This window comes from Anser cygnoides, chromosome 5 (genome assembly GCF_040182565.1).
Source record: "Anser cygnoides isolate HZ-2024a breed goose chromosome 5, Taihu_goose_T2T_genome, whole genome shotgun sequence".
NCBI classification, from domain to species: domain Eukaryota; kingdom Metazoa; phylum Chordata; class Aves; order Anseriformes; family Anatidae; genus Anser; species Anser cygnoides.
This window is the reverse complement of record NC_089877.1, coordinates 21,935,918-21,962,726: the sequence shown is the minus strand read 5'-3', so window position 1 is coordinate 21,962,726 and position 26,809 is coordinate 21,935,918. Positions and strand designations below refer to the sequence as shown.

The 26,809-nt window shown below is 36.8% G+C and overlaps 1 protein-coding gene across 9 annotated transcripts in view; it reads left to right on the top strand.

Annotated features, from left to right (window-relative positions):
• The window catches only part of AKAP6 (A-kinase anchoring protein 6), a 283,028-nt gene that overhangs the window by 34,581 nt on the left and 221,638 nt on the right, over positions 1 to 26,809 (top strand). For 6 of the 9 annotated variants that reach the window (XM_066998060.1, XM_066998067.1, XM_048058598.2 and 3 more), the window contains one exon: positions 23,567 to 23,924. In XM_066998060.1, the coding sequence (XP_066854161.1) occupies positions 23,601 to 23,924 (324 nt within the window). In that variant the 5' untranslated portion in view covers positions 23,567 to 23,600. Of the gene's footprint in view, positions 1 to 9,330; positions 9,376 to 20,602; positions 20,955 to 21,048; positions 21,186 to 23,566; positions 23,925 to 26,809 lie in introns of those variants that run through there. The other 3 variants (XM_066998063.1, XM_066998061.1, XM_066998064.1) reach the window with 3 other exon arrangements.

The following is a 26,809-nucleotide window of genomic DNA, read 5'->3' as shown; positions in this document are numbered from 1 at the left end:
GAATTTGGCACCTGAATGAACAGACATCTCTTGTGAATCTTACTTGAATGAATGTATGCAAAGTACTTTGCTCTGAGTCTCATAAACTTCCGAGGGAGTTGGAATACTTTTGAATAATGTTAATGGTTGTGTGATTTTTGTATAACTTTATGATCTCAGGCAATCAAAAGCTACTCATCAAAATGCTATTACAGCCAGAAGCAGGTATGATAATCTCATTTTGTTGGCTTATTGACCAATCCTTTTTTTTATCTATGTGGGTAATAACTAACCCCTTCTCATCTCTGGCTGAGGGCACAGTATGACAGTTTGGAATTGACTTATTAAGCTCCGTATTTTTTCTATGCTTCTGCATGTTGTATCCAGTCGTGTCCATCATCAACATTAAAAAAGTAGTAGGGCATTGATCAGAAGTGTTTTGTTGTAGAGCACAGGTGGCATGATAATAAACTGAAACTGTTGAAACAACAGTAGATTAAAATACAAAACAGAAAAATTATTATTATATAAACATTTAGATCTGATTTTGCTGCAACAGGAGTTTCTGAAAGAACTACCTAAACAGTGGTTTGCATCTAAGGGCACAAACCTTAGTCTGTTTAAAAAAAAACAAAACACACACACCCCAAACAAACAAAAAAGGCAAATAAAACTACACAAAATAAAACAAAAAACCTGTCTGTCCATTCCCGTTTTTGTAACAAACTTCACCTCTTTGAGGTGATGTGATAAGCCACAAGAGCTAGCTGTGATTGATGGAGTTGGTAGTTGACAGAACCCAGCTGTAGATATGAGTTACATTAGAAAACAAGAGTTCAGTTAAAACATGTAATAAATAAAACTAACTGCTAAAGAAATGTATTCATCTTCAGTTTCTTATTTTTTGCATGTGCACCAGTGAAATTTTGAATGAAAGCTAAATTCTTTCTCATTATTGCCCTTGCTTGTTTTTATTCAGATTGTAGTATGTAGGCAAACTGAATTCTCTTTTCTCTGGTTAAATGGTTAAATGTTTATAGTAAAGGAAATATTAGCAGTCTAGAGGAAGGATGAAGGACAAACTTTTGCTGCAGATCAAGATACTGTATTGTGGGAAAAACAGTGTTATGTCCAAGGAAGAATGAGTAAGGGATGAAAAAAACAGCAGTGACCTGAACAAAAGAACAAATATGCATTTCTGCAGGTATACACCTATATATGAATTCTATTCTAAATACACCATTCTATGAATATAGACATGTACACACAAAAATGAATTCATGAAAAGGAGAGAGTCCAATGTATGTTGTTGGTGTATAATACAAACTAGCTATGATTAGCCTTGTCATGTGACTGTTTTTATCAGCCTCATCTCCAGATAAATTTTATGCAGCACTCTATATTGCTAGAGTTTACTATAGCAATTACTATTTTGGTTACACGTGTTTTATTTTACACCAGTTTTGCAAAATTACCTTGAATTTATACATTGCATTACAAATCAAACTATGTACGAACTATGTAAGGTGGATAATGTACTTACTATCTTATATCATTAGTGATGGGGCTTGTTCAGATCAGTACAGAAGTTTTTCCTTTTTTTTGTATATGCAGTATCAATCCTAGTGACAGGTTTATCATAGATATAGCGACACAACAGAACTACCACAATTTCCTTTTCAGACAAATTTTGTAGGAATAACGTTCTGGAGGAGTATTCATAGATATGAGACATACACCGATAAGGAGGAATCACCTGTCCAGATTTTAGAGCTTTTCTGATGTTTTGTTTTTCATGAATAAAAATGCATATTTTCAAGGCTAGTTTTGCAACATTTGTTTTGTAGAGGAGATGCATTTTTATTAATGTTTCCTTTACTGATGAGCCACTTAGGCAGACAGGAAGTTTTGCATAAATTTTTAATGAAGATTTTTAAGCAAAATGTGTGTGGAGGAAACAGTGATTAATAAGTTTACGGTGTTAAGGGCACTTTTTAGCTGAACATAGTAAAAATGGTTGCATTGTGTTCAAGAGGTATAATACATAGTGAACCTTAAAATGTGCAAATTAGCTGATAAGGAGAACTTGTGTTAATGAGCAAATAATGTTCTGATGTATTGTTGAAAGTGATAGCTGAACAGCTGGCAAAGGTGGCTATAAAGGACCTTCAGATGAAGATACCAGTATTATAGGAAAATCAGGCAATGGCAGATGTTAGGACTTAGCAAAGCAATGTGAGTTTGTGGTAAGTTCAGGGTTTCTGCCTGCTGTGGGCCATGGCCAACAACTTGAGAGCAAAGCTCTGAGCTTGGGATGCAAAATGCATTGGGGCTATTTATACCTGCAGTTGTGTAAGAAGCAATGTGGAACTGTCAAACAAAAGCTGTGGTAAAGACAGCTGATATAAATTCTTACTGTTTAGCTGTGCCAGTGTTCTCTTGCTTGGTGTCAGCTCAGATCGTGTATAGATTGCATGTACTTTTCCCTCAAGACAGGGTCACGTTGTTTTTCGAGGCTATGAGTCATGCTTTGCTATTCTTTTCTGTGAAGCTCCGTGGAAGAGATCCAACATACAGTTCATGCAGCGTAGAAGGGAAGATATAAATCCTTCATTCTGAAATGGATTAAACTGAGCCTATATTATGTATGATGGTTGGGATTTGACAATCACATGGTGTGTCATAGCAGTTTTACAGGAACTGCGGGCAGGATTGCTGCTCCTAGAGTCATATTTGTATAAACAAGTCCGCAGCTCTTCAAAGATGGAGCAGTTCGGTGAGACAGTGAATTTTAAAGTGCTTCTATGTCAAATGAAAAAATGGCTAGCAAAATGAAACCTTAAGTAACACAGAATGCAGCAATACTCAGAAGATTGCTGTAATTATAGAATATATTTCAATGCCTTTGAAATGATGATTGTAAGTACAGGGTTTTCAGAGTCCATTCAGAAATGGTTTGAATTGAACGGGAGCATTCCATGAGCATGTCCCATATGGAGGAAAAAAGAAATACGAAGTGTAATTGTAGTTTCTTCTTCATGGAAACATTGTTGAGGTTAGGTTCTGTGAAGTTCAATATAAGTTATTTTCCTTTCCTTTTATGAACTTGTTTCTTAATCCTTAAATAAAGAAGTGAGAAGAATAAAGAAGTGAGAAAAACGGAATGAGAGGTCTCTTTACTATGTCAGTGTTTTCATGGGACATGATAAGCAGACTAACACTTCCTGTCTTTCTGACTGCGCTTCTGGAAGCAGAGCTATTCTTTGCAGTTATGAACTGTTTATTACAAATAAACGCTTCCTTTTGAAACTTGTTTTCAGTGTCAGGAACTTTATAGTACTAATGGGCTGAATCAAACCAGTGTGATGCACTGAGAGATAGAGTCCAAACGACAGCATCCAGAACAGGCTCACTGCACTAGTAATTGTGTTGTTTCAGCTATGTTTCAGCAAAGAGTATTAAAAGGCTATTCTGAAGATGATACTTTGATTATCTATTTTCTGAAGTTCTGGAAAAAGTAGTGCTTGGAAATTTATTGGACTATGTTCTTCTGCTTTGGTATGGTATAAAGTGTACAATTTTTTTTCCTAATCCAGATGGTTTTTGGTTCTGGCAGTGTTAATACATGTAGTACATGTGGGTGTTTGCTTGCTGTATCCAAGGAAAATTCTTAATCCATGTCATTTTTCCCCCATTATATTTGATCACAGTGAACTTTCCAACTAAGGAAATATAGAAAGATACAGAGAGAAAAAAAAACACACAAAACAAAACAAACAACAACAAAAACAATCTCCTGCTTTTCATTTTAAACTGTTTTCTTTTGAGAAATGCTTTGAAATGAAATGTTCTCTTTCCAGCAAAAGAAAATATTTCAGCAATGTTACCAGATGGCAAAACCCGTTGTTTACAAAGCATCATGTGTTTACTCACGGATATTTTCACTTGGTGGGGGAGAGGAACAATAGAACGGAGATGGTTTCAGCTGCTCAGCACAGTAATGACAATAAGAACTCTAGGGCGTTATCAGAGGAACTCAGGTGCTTATTTTCCTAGTAGTTCAGCATTCTCTGCCACAGTGTTGTGAAATGTGGTATGGCCTAGTGCTTCAGATTTCTGTACTCAATATTCATTCTTCTGATTTAGCAGTTAAAAACAATTTCAGAAGACAGTCTGTGACAGTCTTTTCTGACACTTTCTTGGTTCCTAAATAGTTCCTAGGTTTTAATGCTATTAGATGTTTGCAGGTCTTTCAACCAGTCAACTCATTTTCCATTCTTGATCAGCTTCAGGTAGAGAACCCACATTTTTCTCAGTAGTTTGATTATCACAATAAATCACCATTATTGGGGGAGATTTCCTTTACAGTTTGAACCCACCTGGCTTCAACCTTTGAACCTGAGTTCTTCTGCTTTATAATAGGAAGCATCTTATTTCCAATGTTCATGTGCTCTCGGTAGAAAATGTATTGCATTAAACAGATACATCTTGAGTCTTCCAGTTTTGAACACCTCTCTCGTTCTGATAATTTCAATGGGTTTTGCCATGTGCATGCCAGGTTTTCATGTGTACACCATGCCTTCCCACAGCATTCCATTACAGATCTCACTATCACTGTAATTAGAAGTAGGGCTAGGTTTTTTTGTGTTGTTCCTTGCACCTGTTTTGTTCCAAAATTCCTATTAACCCAGATTTTCATACCATAACATATAGTACTCATTTTGTGTTTGCCCTTAGCAACCCTTACTTTCATTCCTGAATCAAGATTCCCCCATATGTTAGTTACTCATTTCATTCCTTGATCTTGGGTGTGAAACTACATTTGCTTGGATTAAAATACATTTTATTCGATGGGGCTGGTTTACAAAAAGTATGACCTCAGTCACCAGTGAGGCTCTCTTCCTTGCAGTCGTGTAAGCGTGGAAATACTCCTTGCTGTAACAGAGCTGTACTCATCCTTCTTCAGCTTTCCAGCAGTCTATCTGCAAACATTATCTGCAGTGTTTTTGTATTTGCTTTCAGACAGCTGATGAAAATGGTAAATAGTACTGGGCCTTGCACTAATCCCTGTGGAGTCTCACTTGAAACAGCCTTGTCTGATTCCCCACCAAATGCTTCTTCCCAAGATCCCTCAGCTAACCACCTGTTTCTTAAGTCTTTTTAATACAAGTTCGATTCCTATTGAATAAATGCTACCTGCTTTATCAGTGTTTAGCACAGTGCTTAATCATCTATCTTACCCAAGTACATTATTGTTCTTGACTTATAATTACCAGTTAGTGTGTTATATCAGTAGAGAATGGAGCTAAAATTGTTCACAGACTTAGAAAGAATGAGTGCTTTCTCATCCCACTTTTCAGTAGGCTGGGAACATAGCTTAATCAGAAGCAGTAAATGTGATAAATGTCATAGTTGTGTAGTCTGCTTTATTCTTTGAGGTTCTGATGTCATACTTAACATCACTGCATGTGTTTTTCAGTGTCATTAGCCAGGGGAAATACCTGTTTGTGGTGTCTAGTGTGTTCTCTGACCTTTCTTCCATCAGGGAGAACTAAGGTAGTGGAAGACCCGTCTTCTTGCTTAAAAAGCAAGAGAAAAAGATAAATGTGGCTAGTACTGTATATATGAGAATGTGTGCCTTGCCTTTGAAAAAATAGCGAGGCCAGGGATCATTGTGGTGGGATTAACTCAGTCTGTCTTAGCCTAAGGAAAAGTGCTGTTGTACACAGAGATGAGTTTTATCTTTTCTATAGGGTTCTGCTGCTCTGTAGAGGTTGCACGGTCTCCATCCCAGAGTTGTCAACAGTTGCGCAGATGCCCTGAATCTCATTTATGGCATGCTTCAGAGATGAGACCAAAGTCTTGGTTCTGAATGGGAATATGAAAGAAATTACTCTGTCTGGAAGTGGTGATATAAAACTCCATCCTTCTTTTTCCCCTCATCTCCCTGCACATCCTGTCAAGATAGGAGGGCTCCAGCGCTGTACCCCTCCTTGCTGTAAGCATGACCTTGGGGTTAACAGGCCTTCACTCTTCCCACAGGAAACCCTGCCTACGTGCCTGAATACAAGTAATCACTTCAAAAAGTGGGTAGGTTGTTATGGGAAAACTTGCATTATTTCAGCTTGTTTCTTCTTTCCTCACTGAAGAAATGAATTTTCTGTCTTCAAGCGTGTCTTACTTGTATCTGTTAGAGATGACTGGATCTGTTCAACCAGAAAGAAATTCAGAGCAACAAAGCGATGGGAAAGGCTGTCACTGCATATTATTTTAAGGAGTTACCGTTTCAGTTAACATTTTGTGTTAATATTCAGTACTATCCCTTATCTCTGGTAGACAAACATCTAATTTTTATACTGATATTGCTGTTTGGCAATATCAGGATAAAATAAGGTCATTAGTGTGGCAGAAGAGAATTCCAATTGCTATCGTGCTATAGTACTGTAAAATTATGGTTTCACAAACAACCAAAGATGGTTGAAACCAGGTATGCAGTAAAACTTCTACAGGGAGTAAGTGCAAATGCCAAAGTTCATCTCTTCCTTTGGTACAGCTATGTCCTTCTGATTGTTTAACGTGGATTTATATTTAAAGAATTGAAGTTGGCTGATACTCCTTTAGCACTGTTCATCCAGTGTTTAGCACTGAACAGAATTTATCAGTTCATTACATCTTTGTATTTCAATTATGTGTTTTGGTGACATACATGCATGGACTGTGTGAGTGAGTTATTTCAGAATACTCAGTGAGTTTTGATGTCGGTGTGATTCAAAAACGATTGCATGTCTTGCATAGCTGGAAGTGCTGTAACTGTTTTCTGCTGTGTGGGTTGGGACTTCCTAGCCTTGTATGACATTTTTCTTTCCTGTAGGAAGTTGGAACTTGGGGCATTTTTGTAGGATGACTATTCAACTACATTCAGTTAGTGTTATTAATTAATGAACATTCGGGATGCAATTAATCCGCACTGTTTGATATCCACATGATGTTTGTGATTAAAATCATTTAAAACTACACTTGTAATTTACCAAATGGAAGACTTCATAGTCAAATCCATGCACCCTTTCCTCCCTGGCTTGGTTTGTTTATTTTAACATCAGTGATGTTAGTTTCTTCATTTCTCTTTAACATTCACTCTTTACACTGGTTATTCACTTTCTCCCCAAGATCAGTGTGTAACTAATTTTGAAACTTTTGCTATTCAAGGAAAAGATAATAGTCATCGTGAAAATATTTTTGAGATTCAACAGCTTTGTAACACAAAGGAAATCTTCTCAAGTTTCTGTTAAATGATATTACTCAAAATTTCCAACATATTCTATTGTACTGTTCATCCTTTTGAATAATGGTACAGGCTGAATTAAGCTGAAAAGTGTTTCTGTGCTCGTCTTCGCTGCCTCTAGTGTTATATGTGCAATCAGATAGGGTAGAGTATGAACAGGACAGCATACCTGATTTGAAGAGACAGCAAATTCCTTAACCAAAAGTGAAAGCAACAATAGGGAATAAGGAATTTCAGACAGTTGAAATAGGACCACATTTCTCCAAACTGAATCTGTCAGTTAGCAGAACATATTTAATTGTTCATAAGGTAATACGCATTATATCTGAGGAATGTGTGTTTCTCAGTGATTGCTGAAAACATAGTTCTCCTAAGTTTTGATGAAGATTATCTCCAGCTGGACATAATTTGCAAGGAGGATTCTCCTCTTTCCTAAGTAGAAAGAGACTCAGGACAAGACTCAAGACATAAGGCTGCAGGGTCCTACTCTATGATTCAATTAGGATTCTAATTATGCTGGACACAATTAGAAGCCAAAGGCAGCTGAGCAGAAGAAAACATGCTCTAACGAGAGGTGTTATGTGGGCACACAGTATTAGGGACTGTTGGGGCTTCATTCCATTGCCAATAGGTGTTTCAGAGGGTCGAGAGCAGCACCAGCTCCAATGCTTGTAGCTGGTGGGCACCTCAGCAGACAAGGACAGAATACATCCTGTTCTGGCACGTCCTGATGCTGCTGGCAAATTGTGCAAGGCTTGCTGCTGGCATGGATGCAATTCATAGTGCTAGGCAGGAAATAAATTTTTAGCAAGGATTATGAAGATATAGTGGAGAGGGACTGTCTCCAAGGTAAGAGCAGCCTCTGCTCTAAAATACCCTATATAGTCTCTGGCTGGAAGATTACAGGTTTCCCATAGCTCCTGTGTCACAGCTATCAGTCCCATGCAAATATATCAGAGATTAAAAGGGTATGGTCCCAAGTGCTGATGTTTGAATGAATGAGTTGTAGTTCTTCAAATCAATGGGATGCAACAGCTAGGGAAACTAGTTGGACTTTAAGAATTACTGGATACCATGCTGGTTTCCAGAGGGTTTAAGAATCTAAGATATACTAACTTTAGGAGTGAGAAGTTAATTCAAATAGATATGAGCATCACAACAAGGGGAGGGACAGAAAGCTATTTAACCACAGACATTTAATGAAGCTTCAAGCAGTCTGAACAAATTGTTCATGTAACTGCTGGAAGCACAGGAATACTGAGCTTGGATAAAACCACATGGGGAATTTTCAGAATGAGTACAAACATAATAAGTTTAAACTATATATGCAAATTGAAACTTTACACACCTGGTTTTGCTATCAAAGAAAAAAAGCTCTATGGGAAGTGACTATTAGAGTTGCTTCTGAGACTCGCGTTTTTTACATTATTTTTCTTCCATCCTTCCAAGACTGACCCTTTTTTCTGTTACTTACTGGCCACATGCTTACAGACCTTCCCTTTATACAGCAAACAACTTTTGGGAAAGGAAATTTTTCTCACTGCTGAGCTACTGGATGGCAGATTTTATAACTACCTTCTTGTTACACATACTGTTATGGCTTGTATAAAGGGATGTTAAACTAGCTTGTGATATCATTATTTATCTATGTTATAGTATCAAGTGTAGTCCCTGCTAAGATGATAACACTATTACATTATGTGCTCTTCAAAGAAACAGGGAGAGATACAAGTCCACTATCATCGGAAGGCTGGAAATGAACACAAAAAGTAAATTACAGCATCAAGAAAATCTAGGATTTATTTTGCAGTTCTGGTTCTTTCCTGGCACTCCAAAGAAGGAAACATCTAAATTTGCATGTAACAGACTTGTAAAAGGTCTGTGTAAATTTTACTGTCATGGATATTTGTTAGTCTTTGTATAAAGCAACATATTACTTGCTTTTATTTGCTATAATCTTCCCAGTCAGCTCCATTACAAGTGACTGGGATTGTCTAGAATGTCAAGTACGAACACTAAACAACTTGTATAATAAATCCCAGTAATTACCTTTTTAAATTCACTTACAGGTGTTGAATCACTCCAGATGTACCTGAGAAAACAGAAAATAAGAGGTGATATGCTCAAAAAAAACCAATATGGTTCTAATTCTCCTCACCTGACAAAATCTTTGAAGTTCAAAAGGCAAAAATGAAGCGATGAATCTGGGTGATTCTTTAGCTATAAAAATGCTTTGACATGGCTGAGTACTTAGGCACATAAATAGGTATCACATACAAGTCTAGCTGGACAATTTATATAATTAAACACATAATTTGGTATTTCTTCAGAACAGCTTCAGCATAGGCCAAAACTCTCATTAAGCCAGATACAGTAATTAAAATATTGAAGGGAAAATAACACAAAGAAATCCCTGGTCTAGATGCATGGTAACATTATACAGACTCGAAAATACAAATCTGAATACAGATGTGATCAAAACTATGGGAAAACCCTTTGTATTCAGGTTAGATGATAAAATCACTATGCTAAATGCTAGAATATGATAATTTAAATGGAATAAACTAGTTTTGAAACTTGCAACGACACGATGACTTCCAGGAAAAAATCAGTCCAGAGAGCAAACTAGATGTAATTTATGACATGTACGCATGAGCATTCATATTCCCAGTTTGGTTCAAACAGATTGCAAAGCATATTACAGTAAAAAAGGAAAAAAAAATCACTGATGTCAAGAAGGGTGGAGTTAAGATTGGAGGAGCTGACAGTTATGTTCATAACTTCATGTTACTTCTTAAGCAAGTGATAAGGGATAGTCTTCTCCCAGGAAAGAGCCATGGAAACAGTTCCTGTTTAGCAAATGTATGTCTTCCACTTTAATTATTTAACAGGAGTGAAACTGGGTTGCCCTTCATAAATAAGGTGTTCCCGCTTCTCTATTCAAAGCGTGCCACTGTTGTGTCATTGCTACTAGAGAGCCAACTCAGGCAGCCTGGAGGGAAGATGGTAAGTACTGTATGCTCAGGGCAGCTGTTAGGTTCCTTTTACCCTTTTCTTCACAGCAAGTTAGTATTTATTACCCATAGTGCTTAAAATTCCCAGTTAAAATTCGGCTCCATTTTGTTACTGTTGGTGCATGCTAGAAAGAGTTTTCTGATCTGAGGGCCTTGCTTGTCAAAGTACAGAAAAGAACGGCATGGAGAGGTGATTTGCTTATTCAACAAACTGCAGAATTGGGAATGGAGTGAAGTTGTCTGACATGGCTTGTTCGTTGTCTGAATGAAGAATGTAGATGAGCAGTGCTGTGAATGACAGCACTAGTGAGAGGGAAAGTATTTTCCATGTTGCAGAAATCCCTACCTGACAAACATTCCTTATCAGAGCACGATTTGTTCCTCCTGAAAATGTTGATCACGAAGAACAAGCTTGGTAAAGGCAATTATCTTATGACACTGTCCATCATAAATGACTACTTCATGCTTAAAGAAGCTTTTTTTAAGCTGTCACAGAGTAACATAGTTTTCATTCCACAAAGAATCATCTGTAACCCTTTTAAAATCAAATTTTCTGAACGTAATGGACAAACAGATCCATTCATCCATGATGCAGTTTGCCTTTCCAAAATAAATTTGTTTAAACCAGAAGCATCTGTTCCTTTTTAAAATATCATCAAGGGGTGTAGTTACCAATTAGAAGAAGAGTGATGCAGAAAACATCCATGTCAACTTAATTTTATCAGATTTTGGCAACTGCAAAGAAAATTACCTTCCCAACAGACTGTTCATCTCTCCCTCCCTCTTAGCTTTTTCACTGCTTTCAAGATTTTTCTGGAAAAAATAGCATCATTTGTGACAGGCTCTATAAACAGCATTTAATTCCACAGCTGTTGAGAACACAGACATTTCCAGCATTTTCCATCATTTCTGCTGGTAGTTTCTGGCAGCTGGAACATCCATGTTTGTTGTTTTCTATTACTAGACTCCAGAATATTTGAAGTTCATTATAGCCTCTTCTGTATTTACAAGACAGACCATGGATCTTTTTTCCTTTTTTTTCTCCTCTGTTCTGGAGCCCTAGTGGCTGACCTAGAACAGGTAAACCTCAGGGACCTCTGCCACCAACTGCCCTCAAATTTATTTCAGCTGCTTGTTTGAGTTTCCACTCCTTACCACTGAATAAGTTGGTCATCAGGGTCAGGTGCTGCTTATGCATTTCCCAAACAGCAAGATGAATATCCATGGACAGCGCAGGATAGAAAACAATATACCCAGAACGTAGCTTAAGTAGGCCATAACTTTAATGAATCATACATAGGAACTCTCTAGTGATAACTTATTTAGTACAGGTTGTCTCCTTACTGCTACTTTGCTCAAGCAGTTAAGCAATGGTTGTTTGTTTGCTTCTTCTGTTAGCACTGAAGGATAATAAGGACAAGAACGTACCTCACATCTTGTCCAAATTAAATTAGTCACAATCACTCTACAACTCAAGATTTCAAGATTTTTTTTTCTTCCAGTTCCATGTTGTGTATGAAAGAATGTAGGACGTTGGTTTTCCTGTATGCCTGACCACTTTTCTGAAGGCTTGGCTACTCAAAGTACATGAGTGAATAACACATGCTAAATCTGAGGCCACGTGCCCAGGGGAGAAACACTTTCTCATGTTCGGTAAAAGAAAGCCATGGTGGTGGTTTTTCCTCCATACACTGATGACGATTACAGAAATCATAAACCAAGTTGGAGGTTTACTTTCTCCTCCTTCTTGGAAGTGGCATCCACTGTCAAAGAAAGAGCTTTAAGCAGAACTTTATGAGGTGCTTTGGGTGGAGATTTCTCAGTTGTTCTGGTTTAATTGTACTTTTTATATACTTTCTTTTCTTCAGTACAGTGGCTAGAATATAGGTCTGAGCCTTTCCAAGTGATTATATTAAACGTTCAGGGTACTGTGGAGTCTGTAAAACCATGTTTGCTTTTTTATCTTTCTGGAGTAGCCAAAATTTCGAGTCAAAAAGAAGAAGTCAATATTCTAATTTATGTTGAGAGAAGCCCTAAATGGTAATATACAATTAAATATTTAAAGCAACACTGACTTTTTTTTTTTTTTTTTGAAATTACGTAGTAGGAGTGAATGAATTAAAGGCTTATGTTTGTTAATTTTTTATATAGCCTTGAGAAAACAGTTCTACAGGGTTTTATTTATTTTTGAGGGGGGAGTTAAACTTTTTACGTTCCTCTGAAATCATTGGTCTAGTTCAGAAACAAATAAGTATCTTAAAAATATTCCCTTTTGTGAATGTTACAAACCTAAAAAGGGGAAGATATGGCTCAGGGAGAGGTTTATGGAATTTCAATCCCGATTTCCAGACTAAAAGGTACATATAACATATAGATACATAACATTTTAAATATGGATTTGCTGTTTGAGGTTAGGAAACATACCAGGAAACACGTTACTTTGTATGAATTCAGTTGGGCTGCTCACATGAGAAAAATTATTACAGTAAATCCACCTGGGATAAATATATATATATATATGTATGTAGTTTGTCTTCATGTACGATGCACACAACTTTGAAATGGCCATAAATTATTTATTTATTTATTTTTACTTTTTACCATTATAATATTTCTCTGGATGTGTGAAATATTAAACACATTCTTGCATATGTATAGTTCATAGCTGTGTGTTTACCTAGATCCCTGGAGAAATTCTTCTTGTCTGTATAATTTGCTTTTGTGGTGTAAAAATGTCTGTGAATAAAATGCAGACATAAACTTAAGACATGAGATTGACTTGTAACAGTATGTTCAAAACAATGATGAAAGGGTACTATTTGAAGTATGCACTATTCCATTGTAACAATGTTTTTTAACGAATATTTGGAGATCATACAAGATAAGAATATCTAAAATAAAACTGAAAAATAGCAGTGGGAACAATGTTTCTCCATTCTGCCTTTATATAATAGTCTTCCCCTTTCATGTACTGCACACTTAATTGGTAGTAGGGTGAAGAAGTCTCTGAGTTGGAACTACCTGAATTTATTTATATATATATATATATTTATATAGAGAGAGAGACTTGAAATATAACCAAAGAAAAATGCAAGTTCATACCAGTATTTCCTTAGAATGTATAAAGATCCTATGGTTTGTGTAGATGCTTGATCTAAAAGTTAAATTGTATATCAAATTGCTTGGGCATCCTGTGGACTTCTTTATGGAATCTGTTTATTCATATTAGTGAATTGTTCAGTATTAGAAAAATGAAAATATTAATAAAATGATGGGAGTGTTAAGCAGATTTACCAAAGAAGTATGACATCTATGTGCAAAGCATAAGAAGTCTGCAGCTCATTTGTTCATAAAATGTGTGGATGTCAATGTCTTACCTGCTGGTGGCAGCAGACAGGGTAAGATCCGTCACTCTCCAGCAATTCTTATGAAGCAAATTGTACCTACTTGGGCAATACAATTAATTCTGACTCTTGAAAATTAAAATATAAGAAATATAAGTCCCTGGTCACATTGCTAGGAGAATCCTCTGTACTTGAAAACGTTCAGAGAAATCTTAGAACTTGTATCTTTTCTATCAGGAGAAAGATAAGAAACCCGAATGAACACAACTGTCTGGACAAAATAAGCATAGCTCATGAGTAGTGCAGCAGTCAACAAAGACAATGCTTTATGAGTTGTTAGGCTCCAAGCATCTGAACCACAAATATCCAAAACCATTTATTCCTATGTAAAAGCAGTTTTAGTGGCTGGAGACTGCCATCTTTCTTTATGATAAAAGAAAGCATTAGGTGGCTGAGAGTGACTTAAAAGGATAGAAACATTTGCACCTTAATTTTTAGTATTTGGCTGTGAGAGCTCTTGAAAGTCTGCTTTCTTATTCCTTTCATGTTATTGACTTCTATAAAGCTGGTTTTAGTAAACAATAATCAAAGATCAGAACTGTAATTATCTGTCTCTGGTGATGTGGTCCATAACAGTGCTGACGGGTAGCCTTGGTGTATATTATGTGCTTGTGTACTAATAAAAGTGTGTAAAATGAATGTTTGAGAGAATTTGATACTGAAAAATGTCCTGTCTGCTATCAGTGGTGTTGAAACAGATTTTGAATATAAGAAAAAATTTCTCCATTTGCCAGTGTTTTTAAAGTTGACAAAAATTCAGGTGCCAAATTAGGTTGGAAAGATGCTTGAACCCTGTTTAGAGATGTCCATGATACTGTTTACAATGTAGCTTTTTTTTCAAAATTTGTAAGGTGCAATGAGATCAGACAATTGGTGGTGTTTTTGATGGTGAAACTAGAAAGCTCCGTGTACAAAAACAGTATTGATGTATCTGGAGAAAAAGAACTTGTCTCTGTCACTTAGTGTAATCCAGAAATAATAATTCTGCATGGGGATGGGCAAATGCCTTTGTGACACTGAGTCAATTGTAAACGACCTTGTGAAATTACACAATGTGAAGGAAGGGGACAAAGCAACTGTACTTGTTATCTTGGGTAATGGTGTCATCCAACTGATAGCACAGCACAACTAGATATCTATTTTTAGGTGACCAGTAAGTTAACATCAAAGGTCAGGATTTTACCCAAGTAGTGATGGAGAGAGAGAGAGTTTGCAGAATAGTTACCCAAGCCATGGTTCCTTCTTGGAGTACAGGAAGTCTATTACTTTCATGTGTATTAAAAATTAATCCCCAAATGAAGAAAATGTTTTACAGTGCCCTATTACTGTAATAAGTGAATGCCTGAAATAACTGAATGTGTGCATTTTATGATGTATTATTGATATTAGGTAGTACCAGGGACCAAAATAAGGGAGCAGAACCTTCTAGAACAGAACCCTCAGTATGACTCAGTACAGAAAAGCAGTCTGTGCTCCAGAGAGCTTAGCTGTCTTCTGTGAAGCCCCATATTGAAACAAAAGGAATGCCTGTGGTGTTCTTCAAGTTATGATGTGTAAATATTATATTTAAAAGCTAGATTATCTATAGTTAAACTTTGCACGATGGCAAGAACTTTCAGGGTCAGTTGGCCACAGTCTTGAGTCTCATAAAATACAGAATAATGATTTTCAAAATGGATCAGGCTTTCTGGTCTCAGCAGCTGCATCGTACCTCTCCCCCAAAAGGAGCAGTTGCTTCAAAAATCTTTATTATAAGAAAATCAAACCTTAGTGTAGCCAAGCCAGTTGCATGAGAAGAAAAGAAATGATGCAGCTTGAAAATGGGCTACCGTAAGGTTGTCGAGTTCTACTTGTCTGACCTCTTCTGAGGTCATGTTGCTTGATACAAGAAATGAATTGCTTATAATCATCTCCCATGATAAAAGGAATACACTTGTTTTACCTCTGGATAATTTTCTGTGAAATAATATTAAGATTTCTCTTAAGTGATTAGCATGTATTTATTATTAAACTGGAGTATGAGATTGAAGTGAAAGACGTTATTTTTATTTAATGTAACTTTGAACTAAGACTTGCATCAATGCCTTCATTCTGCTGTCATAGGAGAAATCATGAAAATACTGGCTTTGAGGAAAGACCTGGAAAAGAGCATTGGCTTAGTGAAATTTGCTTGCATCAAGGTACTGCATTTTTTAACTGCCAGTAATTGTAGGGAAAAAACAAGAAACAGAAAAACCACAACATTTTTGTTGTTGTTTTGGGGAAGAAAAGGAGGAAACACTAAATATCTAAAATAAAGAGAAGAATATAGGTCTTTCGAAACCATCAGAAAAAGTAGGTGAATCCAAAGAGCAATTAATGACAGCAAATTTGAGAGCCTTGCTATGTATGGAGCTTGATACTTCAGAGAAGGAGGTGCCTCTCAGCATTGGTTAAGCAGCTTATGGGCATCTAACAGAGGTCTAGCTCAGGGTCAGCGCTGGAAAAACTGACTTTGCATGAGACACCCTAATGCTCCTGGTTCCTAGGATTTCTGGTGGCACTGCATGAATGTAGGTGTATTGTTTATGAACTATTGCTGTTTTATTCACTGGATTGAAGCAAACACACTGGAGAGTGAAGACATATGGTCTGGTTCTAGTTTCACTGTGGAAACAGTAGCATTATATAGGCTTTTCCATTTATTTCCATCCCGGTTCTCAATTATCCTATGCAACAGAGCGCTCACTATAGCAATTTGGTAAACATTGTTTAGTTAAATTTAAGTATGCTATTTAAAATAGACATATATTACCCCATTTTCAAATGCAGGAAAAGGGAATTAAAAAAGGTATTACTTAATGTAACACAGTAAAATCACTTCTCGGTAAAACTGGAAGTGATCAAACTGTTGCTCCAACATCTATACATTCTTACATCAAAGGTCATGGTTACAAAGAGTATGAACAGAGGATGATCAAACTCTTTTCCTATGTCCTTGTAGGATGTTTGTCTCTCTTAGGTCTTTAGCAATAATGCTGATGAGAACAATTGAAGAAGTTGCTATAAAATGTAGGGACTTAATTTTAAATTCCTTCCTCAATATAGGTTAAAATATAAGGAGATACTTGTTAACAAACCTCTGTGCATACTAAACACCATTTCAAATCCAGATTAGTATTTAGCCAAACCTAATCTGGATTTTGCTGTCTCCCAAATTAGAAGACCTTTTGTATTATCTCTCCAGAGGAAAAATTTGGAACCAGGGACCAAGAGTATTTATTTTGCACCCTTCATTACCTGACTTGTATTATGTCACTGCTGAAAGGAAAAATTAAGTTATGTCTGCAAATGTTTTGCTTATTTCTGGCCACTAGCATGACAGGCAAGCGTGGTTTGTCCAGGGAGGTAAACAAAAACCAGCCACCCACATGTATTGAAGAACTGGCATATGAAACTTGCCTGTTCTATGCACTGCTGACATTCTGGAGTGAAAATCAGGACAACAGATGCCTTCAGGTGGTTGGGTGCAGTTAGCTAATAAAGGCTGCTGAAGTAACGATGAATTAATATGAAGCAGCTAATTTGTCTTTGTCCATTTTAATGTTAATCTCTTCCCACCACATCACCCAGTCACTGTTTCTTACTGCAGGGCAAACCTGTGCTGAATCAGAAATGGACAGGAAACACTACTACTCATCCCAATATGCTTAATTTTCTGAGTACGTCATTATACCTGAATAAATCTGGCACTAAACAACTTTTTTCAGTGTCTATATATCTTGTAGTGTAGATTTTTTTTTTTCTGATGCACCTCGTAACGTAATGGGATTATTTTAATCTAGTCTCCTTGCTTCTTCGTAAGTGAGAACCTAAAATGATATGAGCCTGGAGAGTGTAAATTTAATGCACTGTTTCAAGCAAGACTTTGCTATACATTACAGTATTTATGTTTTTACATAAGCATGTACGGGATATTTCCTTTAGTTTATTTCCTTTAGCTTAAAAGGAGCCAAGTATTCTTTCTCTCCATGGTGCTGTATGCAATTAGGATTGTTTTTTCTCATGCACATTACATCATATCTACCTTAAGTGAGTTTCATCTGCTTTCTTATTGCTTGATTGGAAGTTGTCTTAGAAGTTCATGCATTTACACAGAGTATAAATGTTCAGAGAATTTCATACCTTCTTCAGACTTGCAAGTTTCACATTTTCCTTCACCTTGCATTAAAAGGAAAAACAGCAGATACCAAAGAGCGTGCTGGGTCATTGCAGTGTCTTAGTTCCTGATTTATAGATGTAATCAAGAACTTAAACATCCATGGTGGCATTTCCGCAGATAATCCTTTGTGGTCTGGCTTTGCTACCCTTGAAGCCTTTGGGATGGGCTATTTAATGAAATTCAAGTCAGTCACATTTTAAATTTTAATCATGTTTTCCATTATTGTTCAGGCTTAATATTGGCATTACTATACAAGTCTCTGGTCTGTATCCTGCATGAGTTCAGTCGTCATCATCTTCCTTTTCAGATACCCTCTCTAAGAGTCAACACACATCACATAGGAGGCCCAGCAATGCAAAATGAAAAGTTTTGTGCTTCCTGTCCAATTTGTTCTGATATTTGGATGTAATAGTAGGATAATCGTAAAAGAAGAGTTTCAGAAATGTGTTCACAGAGACTGACGTAAAGAGAAAAATATAAACTGGCCATCTTAGAATTCAGTTCTTTGAAAGCTTTGTGAAACTGTTGCATTTCTTAAATCGTGTATGAAATCAGCAATGGAATCAGTGTAGCATGGATAATGTTAATGTGGGATTAAATTGAAGTTGCTCTATATATAGTTATTGACATAATGTATTTTAGTTTTTTTTGTTATACCCGTAGTTTATCTGCAGAAGATACAGTAGATAACATCTTTCCGGTAAAGATGTAATGAGCCTTACCACTTGCCAAGGAATTCCTGATGCTATTGAAATGGAAAAGAAATGGAAATAAAAGTTGGCTGTGTATCTGTTTAACTCAACATCAATGAAATCATGATGCTAAAATTATATTTCATTATATTTCAGTCAGCAAGCAGACATAATTATTTAATGACGGAATTGTTCTTTTCTTTTTCTTCTTTTTGACATTTTGTAGAATGAAATGAATTTTTTACTTGACAGACAGGTGGCTGTATAATGCTTATGGCTGATTTTTACAATAAGTGACAGTAAGAAAAAATCAGAGCTCATTAACATTCACTCGACCCAGTGTCTGCACCACTGATCAATGCTTGGACTACTGTATGGCGTAAAATGCTTAATGAATCTTTGTTTGACAGGAACCAACTGCTGCTGCAGGAAAACGTGGATGATCTGGTAGCTGGCAGAGTGAATATGCACCACGCTTTATAAACAAGGAAAATATGAATAACTGGGAAGCAGAATGAGTGAGAGAAGTCTTTCAAGGATTGTGATGATTGATTAACTGTATTATGGTTAACACACATGCTCAGTGTTTTGCATAACAGTGTTAGCATCTGATTGAGCAGAAAACCAGGGGGAAGTGAGATTGCCTATGTGATTAGTGGAAGGTAATCAGCCATCTGTTAGGCATAATGCATTTTACTAAAGATGAAGATAGAAAGCATATGTGTGCATGTGCTCGTACAGGATTTCTCACCTTTTACACAAGTATCCATGAAAATGGATAGAACTGTATATACAGAACTGAAAAAAACTCTTAATTCATCTGTGTAATTTTTTTCTACCACCAGAAAGAGTACAAGCTCGTAGCTGTTGTGTAGTTTCTGAATGTTGTGCCCTTTCAGTGAGCTAAAGCAGTAGCTTCAGAAGTGACAGAAACAAATAATTTGAGCTTTTTTTTTTTTTTAATAATGGCAGCAAAAATCTCTTATGCTCTGATTGGCGAAAATACGGCTAGACTCTGAAAATATTGAGACCCACTTTAATTGATCAGGGCACTTAAAAATGCATTTTCAGCTGTTCATGTGCAAGTTTAAAGCCATCTTGTTTATACAACTATTCTAGGTACAGAAAGGATTTGGTTTACAGGAAAGCTAGACTCTGATTTTGCATTGTTTGCCCACTCAGAACTGTTATCGATGCTAACAGGATTTGGTGACGTAGCAAACAAGACAGAACTTAACTATTTATCTTTATAAAGCACTTTACCATTGATATTAGATGGAAATGTATAGCTTCTTAACCTTTTTTTTTTCAAAAATAATTTTTGCATAGGAACATATGAAGAGCAACTCTAAGAAGTGTGTTCAGTTTTAGTAAGTGTTTTAGCACCTAAGATAATTGTTTACAATTCACTTTCTGTGCATGTCACAAAATCTGGAAAAACAAAATACTCCAGAAATATAACAAACTCTAAGCTGAGCATTTAAAGTCAGTCACTTAAAATGTCAGACAGTGCAATATATGACCCCAAAGCATTGTTTGGCTTAATCATTCATTCATATACATTTTTTAGCAGATGTTCAATCCACTAGATGTCTGTGACAGCTTGATATATGCACTATTGTTCTTAAATGCACTTTTTCAAATCTCACAATTGTTTTTGCTGAATTTTGATATATTTTAGTTATGGTGATTTATTTAAATAGTGGAAATGTTAAAGCAGGACGGCTACATCCCATCTTGCTGGTTTTGGCTTTCAGGCTTCGATATAAATTAATATCCTAAATGCTGGAGGGGAACGGATATATAGCCAGAGGTCAACGGATCTGAGTGTCTGCGTGAGAACGGTGTGGACAGCAGATCAGGTAGTGAGCTCCAGGAGCTTAACACACCCCTGTGAATGCAGCCCCCTGCAAGGCTGCCGACCTGCTTACAAGCGTGGCAGCCAAACCTGTACGCACGATCAGCGATCCAAAGAGCAGAACCCCTTGAAATTTGCTCGTTGCCTCTGTTGGCTCCTTCCTTCCGTCCCCGTGGCCTGGGGTTGCCCGGCGCGTGTGGGCACGGTGCCGTCCCCCGGTGCCTGCAGGGGGGCCAGGGCTGGGGCTGGCCGGGAGGAGCTCGCTGGTCCCCCGCTGGCTCCAGGAGCCCTCTGGGGCACCACCGTGTTCGTGCCCGGTTTCTCGGAGGGAGTGAGAGAAGCTTTCGGTTTGCCTTTCTCGCAGCGGCGTGGCGTGACGATGCCTTTTTCTTCTGCCAAGAAACGCTATAATGAATCTGCCTACTAGCGTTCAGATTCGGTCAGGTCTCGCTGCAACAGTTTCTCCTTTCAAGCATGCGTAGACTTTTTAAAATTGCCCCAGACCTTGCTAATTAGTATTCACAGTAAGTTTTATTACTTCTGCAAGCTTTTTTTTTTTTTTTTAATGTGCAAAGAGTGCTCTATTTTAAAATTTCTCCTCCTTTTCTTAACTTGAAGTGCTACAACTTGCTGTGATCTGGCAGAAAGAAAAGATTCAAAGGACTTGACTTTAAGAGCAACTAGGATTAAGGAGTTATTAGCTGTAATGCTGGACAGCCAGTATGCAGAGTCAAGCACATCGTAACAAAAAACAGGTCAGCAGGTTCCAGATGGTTGCTAATTGCGAGCTCAGCATATCAAAGCTGGGGCTATGCTCTGCATGCAGCACGGGCTAGCTTTTGTTTGCTTCTGCAGGAGCATGTTTTAATTTCTGTTTGCTAATTGCTGTAATGTCCTTACTAGAGCTGAGTCATGTTGAAAAACTCTCACAGAGCACCATTTTTTTTTTTTTTGTGGACAAACTACAAAGCAAGTGCTGCACTTCCTGTGTTTCTGCATCATTTAGCAATTCAGGACCAACTATTTTGTTGGTGGGCATGTTTAATTCGTTGTTGGTAAACATGCAGAAATAAAGACCACATGCGCTTGACCAAAATGTCATTTTTTGGGGGGAGGAAATAATGTGAAGAATATGCTTAGAATAATGATTATTTTTGGCTGTTGGAACAGTTGATTTACATGCTATAAAACTGGGCTGTGAGCAGTGGTATCTAAAAGAAAATGTTTTCAATTTGATTTATTTGTCTAGCAATATATTTTGAGAATGTATGGCAACAGTGTTCAAGTTGAAAAACAGGTGGTGGAAAGAGACAAATGTGAGAAATGCTCAGTATCCTGAAATGTTAATTACATAGAGTCTTGCTGCAGTGTTTTTTATTTGACACCATCTAATTCTAAAGTGTTTTAAAAATTGAGCTAGAAGAGTTGGAAATTGTGCAGCAGGCACTGAGAGTGATTGGAATCTTTCATTGCCTTCCTTTGATTGCACTGACAGAAATTTTTGTTCTGACGTGCCAAATTAATATTTAACACCTTGATAGCAGTTCCAAATATTGTTTTGAGCGGGTGATGGATGTGCAAAAGATAATTTACTAAGTAGTAGCAGGATAGGAAATAAAATTAAATGAACAGTGAATGTCTTTTTTTTTTTTGTCTTGTTCCTGGCTATGAGAGGTAGAGTGATATTTGGATGCTTCATTGGTACTCACTGCCTGCAAGAATAGTCTTTGGATACTGAAAGTCTATCTGAAATGTGGTAGTTACAGTGTAGTAGATTTAGTAGTGAAAGGCACTGGTCTTTTTCTGCTGTCTTACTGTTGTTTATGCCAAAAACTAAACTGCAGTCTTTATTGGGGGGGGGGGGGGAAGTAAAACTGTAAAAACTTGGAATGATGCCCAAAGTAATATCTGCATAACTGATTTCTTTTGTTTTGCAGTATTAGCACGATGGAAAGGAAATACAATCAAAAGGTTGTTAAAATATAGAAGTATTTCTGATGTGTACTGGCTAAAACAAAGAAAACTGACTTTAAAAGGATCTGTTCTTAATCCTCTTGAAGTTGACTTACTAAATACAGGTTAGGGTTGCAAAGCATTGAAGAAGCAAGTAAATGCTGGTTTATGGTTTAGTGAAGCTGTATATCAAAGGCAGGCATGTATCAAATTTGAATCGTTCCAAAATTAGCAAAAATTATACCTTGTACTAAATGAAAGTTTTCATAATGCTTTGGGTACTTAGTTCCAAACCTAGCTTCGTGCTATTGAGCTTTTTTTTTTTTCTTGGACATAGGTTTTACTGTGGCCTTCTGTGCTATATGTAGGTAGACCATACAGAGAAAGAGGAATAAAGGAAAATGTTTCCTTATTTACTTTTTCCAGTGAATATCGTAACTGTATGTTGAATACACAAACTTAGGGCTATAATAAAGCCACTCCTATGAAAAGACATGTTAATTTTAGGTATGTATTTTGACCCAATGGAATTCTTATCTATAAAGTTTTGATAGAGAGTTGTTGCTTATTGCAACAGTTGTTAATGTAACAAAACTACATGGACTTAAATTTCAGAACTAAAATATGCCTACAACAGATAAACCAAGTGTGTTCAATAGTTGTCTCAAATTTGCCTTAAAAATGTTTGTTGTACGTGACCAGTAGTTGAGTAGGCAGTTGGGAAAAGACTTCCATAAACTTGAGATATTTTGTGTTTGGTTATAAATTTCAGTCCAAGGAATATGTTCTAATAAATGCTAGTTTACAAATATGAGACCTTTATTAACCTGTGGTGTTCAGTAAAATTCCGCTAGCTTTGTCAATGTTCATCTTATTTACTCACGTTGCAGTTGTAGAAAATCAGCACGCTTTTCATTAATGAAAGTTGTAATTTCCAAGGTGATTGTCTGCAGTAGTAAGAGAAACAAAATACTGTTATTCTTTTTAAAGAAGTTGTTTGCTCAGATTGTGAAAGATAACTTGAAAAATCTATTTATTCCTAAAGTTCCAATATGATGAAGACAGGGTGAAGAACGTATGAAGTATGATAACTCTCACATGTTCCCATTTACTCCTTGTCTTGTGAACATTTTCATGGCAAATATGGTCTCATAACAGCACTCTTTTCTTTTTATCTTTGCAGCTATGTTGGAAAGAATTACGGTTTAGATCTTCCCATGTTAGCGATGGATGTAGCACTGTCTCCAATGAGAACACAAGACCTGGATCCCATGCCATCTGATGCATCTCCTATGCTAATAAACATGACTCCTACAGTGGACAGAGAGGGGGAAGAGGATGTCATGAAGGAGCTTGATTCTGGCCAGCAGTATGACAAGCCGCCTCCTCTACACACCGGTGCTGATTGGAAGATTGTTCTCCATTTGCCAGAAATTGAGACATGGCTTCGGATGACATCTGAAAGAGTCAGGGATCTGACTTACTCTGTCCAGCAGGACTCAGATAGCAAACATGTGGATGTGCATCTAGTACAGCTAAAGGTAGGTTGAATTTTTTTATTGCAGACTTTTACGTGAAGGTGGTCACTGTATTTTTGCTACTGGCAAAGTAAACAATAAGCCTTTTTGTGATTGCTATAGCATGTCTGACAGACTGTGCTAAAAAGTAAGTAAATTAATTTCAGGAAGATAATAGAAACTGCATCATTCTCAGATTTTTTTTCAAAGTAATTATCACTTAATTCAACAGTCGTAACCATGTAAATTAAGACATTCAAACTCTAAGAACAGCTAACACAGCACTAAAGGTTATCTGACTGGAAATTTTGAAAATGCCCATTCCCATTGACTTTAATGGGCTTCAATCCCTAAAACGCCCAAATCTGTGTCCCAATAAACATGGCTGCTCATTTGGAAACTAAATGTAGTTTCGAGGGCAGTAGGGATAGGGTCTAACGCCTGGTCTCTCAGTCATGTAAAGGTTACATTCACGATTGAACTCAGGTGGGACTACATACAAAGTGGTAAATATGTAGATTTTTTTCATCTCTGAGTCTTGAAGAAATATGAAGCGATAAGATCTGAATAGTCACAGTCAATAAATCATTTTTTTTTTCCAACAAGAAAAACCATTAGCAAGACTGGACTTTGTCAAAAAATAAAATAAAATGGAAAAAAAATGTTTAGTGTAAAGCAAAAGAGCAACAATCTTCCTTCCACCAATTCAACAACTGAAATCAAGTCTGTTTAAGTAATTAGTACTCTCTGGGTTGCAAATTTAAAATTCAGTGCTGAATCTTTAGACGTTCTATAGAAATTCAAGGTGAAATTCAATCAAATATTCTCCAGGACTGTTTGCGCATGTTTGTTTGCAAGGCTTGGTTTGCTGCAGTACATTAAGCATGCTTTTGAAAGCAGCAAACAACCTCCAAAAATAGCAAGCAAATATTATCTCTTCAGACTGAGCTGTCTTCAGAGTCCTGCATTCTGAGGCCTGTTTATGCGAACATAGTTTTCCTTCATACTCAGCGCAATGGTATTTTATTTATGTTTATTTTAGGACTGGGACTTTAGGATATCTTAAAATACAACTCTGTGTATGAGTGCTCACCACAGAGCAATTGTACTGTAATCAGTCATAACCAAAGGTTGTTATGATCCTGCCATTTTTCTGAAAAATTTGGAGTAGACTTTGCTAGCCCTTGACCCTATGCTAGCCTATGTCCCCAACATGCAGTAGCCTCTTAGAGAATGTGCTTTTTACATAATGCAAGCAGACATAAAAGATCTTGCTGGACACTGCCATGCTGATCTGGGATTGCTTGTGGCCAAATCAGCGCAGAGCTGAGCTGAAACTGAAGAGCGGGAGAGCTTGTGGATGGCATTTGCACACAGCTTCGGGCCAGCTCGGGGCACAAGCAGGACTGAGCTATGCCTGCTGGCAAAATGGGAATGCTCTGTACATACAATTCACCATCAGACATTCAGTAAAATGTTTTATTTCCAAATGGAGGTCTGTGAAATTAAGAGTGTTCCTCATAGTTTTCTCTTTTTTAGAGTTTGTGAAGTAGCAAGAGTCAATGGGTTGTTTTTTTTTTTTTTAACCTGTGTAAGCAATTCCTGTAGCACCTAGGGATTGTTTGGGACTAGGAAGATATCTGGTTAATGCAACCGTGAAAAAGGACAATGCGAAAGTTTCTCAATTATGTGCAGTTACGTGGGCTGTCAGCTGGGGTAGGGGGCTGGCACTGAGGCTGTCAAATAGCCTGCATACAGACCCTGGACTCACAGGGAAGTGCTTTTTTTCTGCATATCTATATGCGCATGTATCTTTGTGCGTGCGAGATAATGATTGCATTTTAAGACATTTTAAAAATATTTGATATATTTTGTAATTATTCAAAGAGTAATGTAAGAAGTAGTAGTTTTTTAAAAAGTCATCTGAACTAGTAGTAAAAAGCTCAAAAAAATCTTAAAGACGTTAGGAATACAGAACTTGTGTAAGCTGCTTGCCTGCGTACAGGCAAGAAAGAAGTACGACTTCAAAAAAAACAAATGCTGTGGATTTGCTTTTATTCGGACTTCAGATATATTTCAAATCATTTGTCGTCTTTGTATCCTCTTACTTTATAATGCATAATGAACAGATATTGCTATTAAACATTATTTCTAGGGCTTTAGCTAAAGGATTTTTATACTAGAGTCTCAAGAGTATACGATAAATGGAACTACAATAATCTGTTCTTTGTTGGAAACAAGTGACATGTTTGGAAGAGTAAAGAGTGGTCAGCATGAATACAGTTATCTCATTGCATCCAAGGATAACTGACAGCTATAACTGTAAATGTATCGTGAAAAGAAAGCTATTTTCTCTAGGCTATTTTGTTGCCCTAGAAATCAGAACCAGAAAAAAAAAAAAATACTTCACATAACTGATTTTAAAATTACTTAACTGCTTTCCGTAATTCATATTTTCAGTAAATGGAATTGAAGCAATTATACAAACATTATACAAAATTAATACATTTACAATATAATGTTACTAAATTTAACAGCAATATAAGATTCGTTTTATATGGTAGGACTATGACCAGCATGATGCACATTAGCTTTATCAGTACTTCACATTGTAACCTGTGAAGTACTAACATCACACACACACACATGTATATGTATACATATACAGGTGGAAATATCAGCATAAATATACATGTAAAAGTCTTTTTTAGTATCTAGTAAACTAGTAAACAAGTGCCTCTCTTACAGACCTGGCGAAGGGTCGTTCTTAATTTGTGATCCTACCCCAGGGCAGGTTAGATCCAGCCTTCCTAAGTTTTACACTGTGTGGTTACAGGAGCCAGTCTCATCTTGTTCTGTGGTCACTTTTAGTATCTGAAGTGAAAAGCTATTTTTTTTGCCTTTTTTTC